The 6,000-nt window shown below is 44.1% G+C and overlaps 1 protein-coding gene across 3 annotated transcripts in view; it reads left to right on the top strand.

Moving 5' to 3' along the window:
* The first annotated feature begins 28 nt into the window (after positions 1–28).
* Positions 29–6,000, top strand: part of MAPK12 (mitogen-activated protein kinase 12) — a 33,151-nt gene continuing 27,179 nt past the window's right edge. For 2 of the 3 annotated variants that reach the window (XM_041405469.1, XM_041405466.1), the window contains exons 1-2: positions 29–229; positions 916–1,045. In XM_041405469.1, coding sequence (XP_041261403.1) covers positions 114–229; positions 916–1,045 — 246 coding nt within the window. In that variant the 5' untranslated portion in view covers positions 29–113. The remainder of the gene's footprint in view (positions 230–915; positions 1,046–6,000) is intronic. The other variant, XM_041405467.1, reaches the window with a different exon arrangement.

Raw genomic sequence — 6,000 nt, 5'->3', positions numbered from 1 at the left:
GCCGCTCGGCCAGGCCCGGCCCCTCAGCGCAGCCCGGCTCGGCGGCGCCGGCCGCTCCCGCTCCCCCGGCCCGGGCTCTTTGTCGGCGCGTGCCGGCGGGGGTCGGCAGCGCCATGTCCTCCCCCAAGAATGGCTTCTACCGGCAGGACATCACCAAGACCCTCTGGGAAGTGCGGGACCGCTACCGGGACCTGCAGCCGGTGGGGTCCGGCGCCTACGGAGCCGTGTGGTGAGCGGGGCGGCGGGGGCAGCCGGGGGCGGCGGGTGGCGGCCTCTGTCCCGGCGCGGGGGATGCTGCCGGGCCGCTCTGGCGTGTTGCTCCCTGCCAACTTTTCCCAGTTGCTGTCCGGAGCCGGGCTGGCCCCGCCCGGTGCAGCCGGCCCCGCGGGTGCGGAGGGGCGGCCCCGCTGTTCACCTGGCCGCTCCAGGCCGGGCTGTTCCGCCGGCGGGAGCCGACCCGCGGGTCTTCCGTCCCTGGAGCGAGCAGAGCCCGGAGCAATGCCCCAGCCCTGCCCGGGAGCGCTGCCCGCGGCACCCCGGAGCGGCAGCGTCCCTGGAGCCCGGGGTGTTTTAGCGCTTGGGGCGGGTCCCTCGGTTTGGCTCTGCGTTGGTGGTGGGCTTGGGTGTTTAGTGGGATTTTTTGTCTTATTTTTAGTTTGGGGATTTTTTTTCCCCCCACTCCGCAGATGTTCCTCTTTAAAGCTTTTGATAATTGTCTACATTTCATCACAGAGTCTGGCAGGCTTTTGAACGAACGAAAGGAGATGGCTGCTGGCTGAGATGCTTGGGGAGGTGGTGTCCCCCCGTGCCGAGGGCCCGGCACCGTGGGGCTGGATGCAGCCGCTGGCCGCGTTTCCTGGGGTTTGCAGACTTGCTTCGGTCCTTGCTCAAGGAACTCTTTCCTTTCCCTTAAAGCTCAGCCGTCGATGGAAGAAGTGGTACCAAAGTGGCCATTAAGAAATTGTACCGCCCGTTTCAGTCTGAACTCTTTGCCAAACGAGCTTACCGAGAGCTGCGTCTCCTGAAACACATGAAGCATGAAAACGTGAGTTGAGTCATTAGCTCAAAACCACAGCTTAGGCACTCCAAATCAAAGAAAATACATATATTTGGACATGACAGATGTGTAGCTGAATGGAATTCTGAAATCTTTCAGCCTGTTTTTTTGTCTGCCTGTTCTACAAACATCAGTCACACAAATTAGAATATCCTGTGGGAAACACCACTTAATTTCCACGTAGGAAAAATTGGGTGGGGAAGGTTAGGACCACAGTGCAATTTGCGCAGTGCTAGTGAGAGGGATTAAAGACCAGAAATTACAGTCTCCATTACTACGTTCCATGAGTTGCAGGAGAATATAGAGCCCAGGTCTGTGGGTCTTAGGTGCCAGCATTTTCTTTTCTTTTCTTTTCTTTTCTTTTCTTTTCGTTTTTCTTTTTTTTTCTTTTTTTTCTTGTTCCCCTGAGCTTGCATGAACTTGCACACATGCATGTCTTTGAGGAGGGGTTAGCATTTTTTTCCTTTTTTATCATTCATGAAGCATTTGAACCTTTCAGGCTGATATTAATGGGACACAGGAAAAGTCCACAAATGACTAAACAAATTGCTTTACTGTGACGGAGAGAACAGGTAATAGAACTCTGCACATAATTCCCATGTAACGTGAAAGAACAGCTGTAGAAAGAAGTGTTGAAAGTGTGATTGAGAGACAGATTCATGGTCCCAATACTGCTTAAGAGTTTAGGAAAAAAATAAGGAAGAAGTTTGTGCAAAAGCAGTTGTTATGGAGTCTCAAAGCATGGATTCCAGGTGAGAAGAGTCCCAGGGTGAGCTTGGAGGGTTACAGTAGTATTTTTAAGTGCTGTTCATGAAAAATGCATATGGGATAAAAAAACTTTATAGTTTGGAGGGAATTGTTAAAATTATGCATAAGATCATCGATTAAAATGTTAATTGATTTGGAAGATTAGGGCATACCTCCATTCAGAGGACCTTCACAAAGAACTGAGAGTTCAAAAGCAAGGATGAGAGAAAGTGGTAATAACAATAACTAGTCATTGCCATTTAACATTATAATGCGAACATTGTGAATACACTAGGTTTGTCTGAGGAATAATTTATGGGCTATCCTGACAGTCCAGAAGGAAAAGGAACTTTTTGTAGGCTTAAGAAACTGTCTACTTGTTTTTATCTAAATCTTTTAGTCTAATTACTTCAAAGTAACTGCCTCATAACCGCTGCTACGTATGTTTAAGAGTTAATGTTTGCGGGAAACTTCTGTGTATGGGCTTTAGTACTCTCAGCATTTTCTTTACTGAACATTTGGGAGCAGAGCAGCCCGTGCAGTTGCCAAGCTCCTAACTGTGTCCAGAATTTTGAGATTATTTTTCTTCCATTTCCCAGAATAATCTGTTGGGTATCGTTTTCCACTCCTAGCAGGTTTTATGCAGTGTATGCCCTTCGGAATAATACTCTAGAACTCCATTGTGGGCTCCATTGGTAATTAAAGAGTCCAGAAGAAAATGCTCACTGGGGAACCTGAGCACAATCTGTACAAGTTACAAATCAATATACATGAAGGAAGGGAATGATTTGCAATCTTAGGAAACAATTTGGGCTGCAGAAAGAAGCAGTTTATGTACTAAGGATAAGTTTTAACAAGAATTGTTCAAATCATCTATTCCTTAGAGAGCAAAGACTGAATAAACCCCTTCCAACCTGCAGGGGTTGGAAGCAGAAACTGACTGTTCCACCCATCTGTGATGAGACTGACATGGCAGTGCAGCCATCAAGACAATTCCTATCTGCTGCCCAAGCCTCACTTCCAGTCAGTCGTGTTGGCCATGGCGAATTAGAAGCAGCAGCAATGCCTTTTAGGATTTTCAGTTCCTGGCCTGATCCCAAGGGTACTCCTTTAGCTGTTTCACCCATCCAAAATTAAACCAGAATGGCAATATTGCTCCTCATCATGATTTTCAGCCTGACCCCTTTGACCCATGAGTGTTCTGTCAAAGAGCTTCTTTTTGCATATTTCATAGAAACATAGAACCACAGAATGGCTTGCATTGAAAAGGATACGAAAAATCGTCTAGTTCCAACCCTTCTGCTGTGGGCAGGGACACCTTTCACTGAACCAGGTTGCTCAGAACCCCATCCAACCTGACCTTGAACATTTCCAGGGATGGGACGTCCACGACTTCTCTGGGCAACCTGTTCCGGAGTCTCACCACTCTCACAGGAAAGACTTTCTTCTGTTTATTTTATAGTTAAAATTGCATCCAATTCACTCTTCTTACCTGTTTTTATTTCAAAATTACTTCTTTAACCACGAGAAATTTGATGTTAGCTTTTATGGAAAGTGTTTTGTTTGTTTCACTTTGATTACCTGTCAGTGGACCATCTCTGCCCCTCATAGCTTTTGGGGAATTCTTGTGTTAAGCATGCAGCAATACATGATCACAGTTTATTTAACCTTATGCTGTATTCAGAATAATGGAAGAAATTGTAATGTTCTGACACATTGTGTTAAAAATAGCAGCTCTGATCCTCCATTAAGATAGCAGAAGATACCATTAAACCTGTGTTTCAGTGATATAATTCATCAGCATGTCAGTTCAGAAAAATGGAGGAAAACTACTGCTTAATACCCTAGATGACCTCCATTATATCCCCTTTGAGGAATATGTTCACCTTTTTTGTGCAGAATAGTTGTAGGATGACCAGAAGTCCTGTAAAAGCAAATACAGGAGTAATTATACCAAATTTTATTGGATTTGTATTTTATTTTGTATGGAATGCTAAGTCACAGGTCAATTTGCTTGTCTATTTAGGCATTTTCAGGAGGAGGTGGCTGGTTGCACCATCTTTCATTAGACCTTTGCTCTCCCTAAAGTCTCTCAAGTAAATGTAGTGAGGCATATTTCTGTTTAGACCATGTAGTGAGGAATGTTCCTGTGTAAACCATGCAGACTTGATCACATGGGACTGCTCATCAGCCTTTTGCAAACAAATCCAAAGGAGTGTTGAGGGCCAAGGGACAGAGGCTGTGTCTGGAGGGGATGAGACTTGTCTGTGAGAGGTAAATCAGTCTTTAATGGCTTTTTTTTTTTTTTTTTCAGTAGGCCTTTTAATTTGAGAGGGCATGGGATGTTTCCCAAACTCAAAAGCTGTTTCTACTACTAAAGAAGCAGTCTAACACAGATCAATTACCAGACATTACCAAAAAGAGAAGTTTGTTTCCAGTGGGACAAACTGCTGGATCACTCTGTAGCTGTACAAATAGTTGGCATGTGGAAGGGCATGGTATGGAAATGAGGAATAAAGACAGTTAAGGCAGAATGAAGAAAGCTCTTCTTGGGGTTGTATTTCTGTTTTTCTCCTTCATTTAATCATGCTAGTTTGTAGTATTCATCCCACCACAGCCTTAGCAGCTCTTGATTATTTCTTTCACATCTGCTGAATCTTGTACGGAGGAACAGTCTTTTTACCTTTAGGAAATATTTTTCAGTAGTGCTGCTTCTGTTCCGTGTTTCTGTCCATTTTGAGTTCATTTGAAATGAGGACCTTTAAAATTTGCCTATTATGGCTCTGGCTTAAAACCAAAAGCAGTGAATATATGGCCAGTGTGCTAACTTTGGCCCTGGCTTTAGCTCTCTAACATTTGCATAGCTCTATATTTGTGTATTCTTCTGCAGTTAATGGAGATGTCTGTGTATGCAGAGTGAAACCCAGACAAGTAAGTGGAGGTGCAAAACCTTTCGTTTCTTTTGGCAAATAACTTGGATTTTCTTACACGTTTGGATTGTGATACCTCGATACCGCTTTTGTTGGAGCAAGTGCACAGTTGTTTGCAGTGGTCCAGCCCTGGTGCTCTCCTCACCTCCAGTTAGTTAAGAGAAATTTTTAAGCAGGAATGCAGAATAGCTGGCAAGGGGAGATGACACTGGAGAGAGGAAGAGAAGAGCAATGGCTTATGCTGGTGGCTCATGTCAGAGCCGAGTGTGGATTTTATCAAAGTGTGGCATTTGTATATATGTATATACCTGTGTGTACATATAGGCACCCACGGGAATCCTGACACAGTTGTACCAATTAAACTCTGAATGTGTTTCTGGCATAAAATTTCTGACAAATGCCCATTAAATATTTCTTGGGTCAGTTAATATTCTACAGATGTTTTCCCTTCCTGGAAACTCTGTATGTAAGGGGCCACTGCAGTATTTGTTTAAAGGTACTCTATATTATGCTGTCATTCATTGCTCATGGTGGAAATTATTCTCTGGTGTATTCCCACATCTGAAGACCAGTGTGTGTTTTGCATTATGAGAAGCATGTAGCTTTTTTTCCCCATTGGAAGGAATTGGATATCCAACAGACAACATCTGTCTCTCTACAGTTATATTTCTGAGGATGATCCACTTTTACATTGGCTGCTTTTTAATTCTGTTTTCTTTTTTATTTAAAAAAAATGTTGAGCTTTTTATTTTCACCTACGGAGTGTCAACCAGGGAAGGAATTAGTTCCAGAGAAAATAGATAGTCACACTATGTTCTTTCTTGAGAAAAATCTTAAATCTGTCACCTTTTGCAGTTCGTCTAGCTTGACATGAGCAGTGGAAAGCAACAGCATCTGCAGTGTACAAAATCAGACCAACAAGGGAGTTGTAGATGACTGATGCCGTAATGGATGAGAAGAAGAGGTTTCCTGCAGCAAGTCCTGCAGCACTGCACCAGCTAAAAACTCACATTCTTTGGGTACATATATGCCAGTAAAGTGCATATATGTCCTATCTGGAAATGGCAGATCTCCTTATTGGTCCTTATGAAAGCAAAAACACAGTTATAATTGGACAGTTTATTACTGTCAGAAATTTGTAAGGGAGAAACACTCCTGTCTGTCCTTTCTGCAGGATGAAAGGTTAGCACATCTAGGGAGCTAACAGGACACTGGGTAAATTTTATTTGGTATTCAGAAGTCAATAAATCAGCATAGGGATATCTG

Source organism: Onychostruthus taczanowskii, unplaced genomic scaffold (assembly GCF_017590055.1).
Source record: "Onychostruthus taczanowskii isolate IOZ18803 unplaced genomic scaffold, ASM1759005v1 scaffold23, whole genome shotgun sequence".
Classification (NCBI taxonomy): Eukaryota; Metazoa; Chordata; class Aves; order Passeriformes; family Passeridae; genus Onychostruthus; species Onychostruthus taczanowskii.
This window is presented reverse-complemented; position numbering and strand designations above follow the sequence as displayed.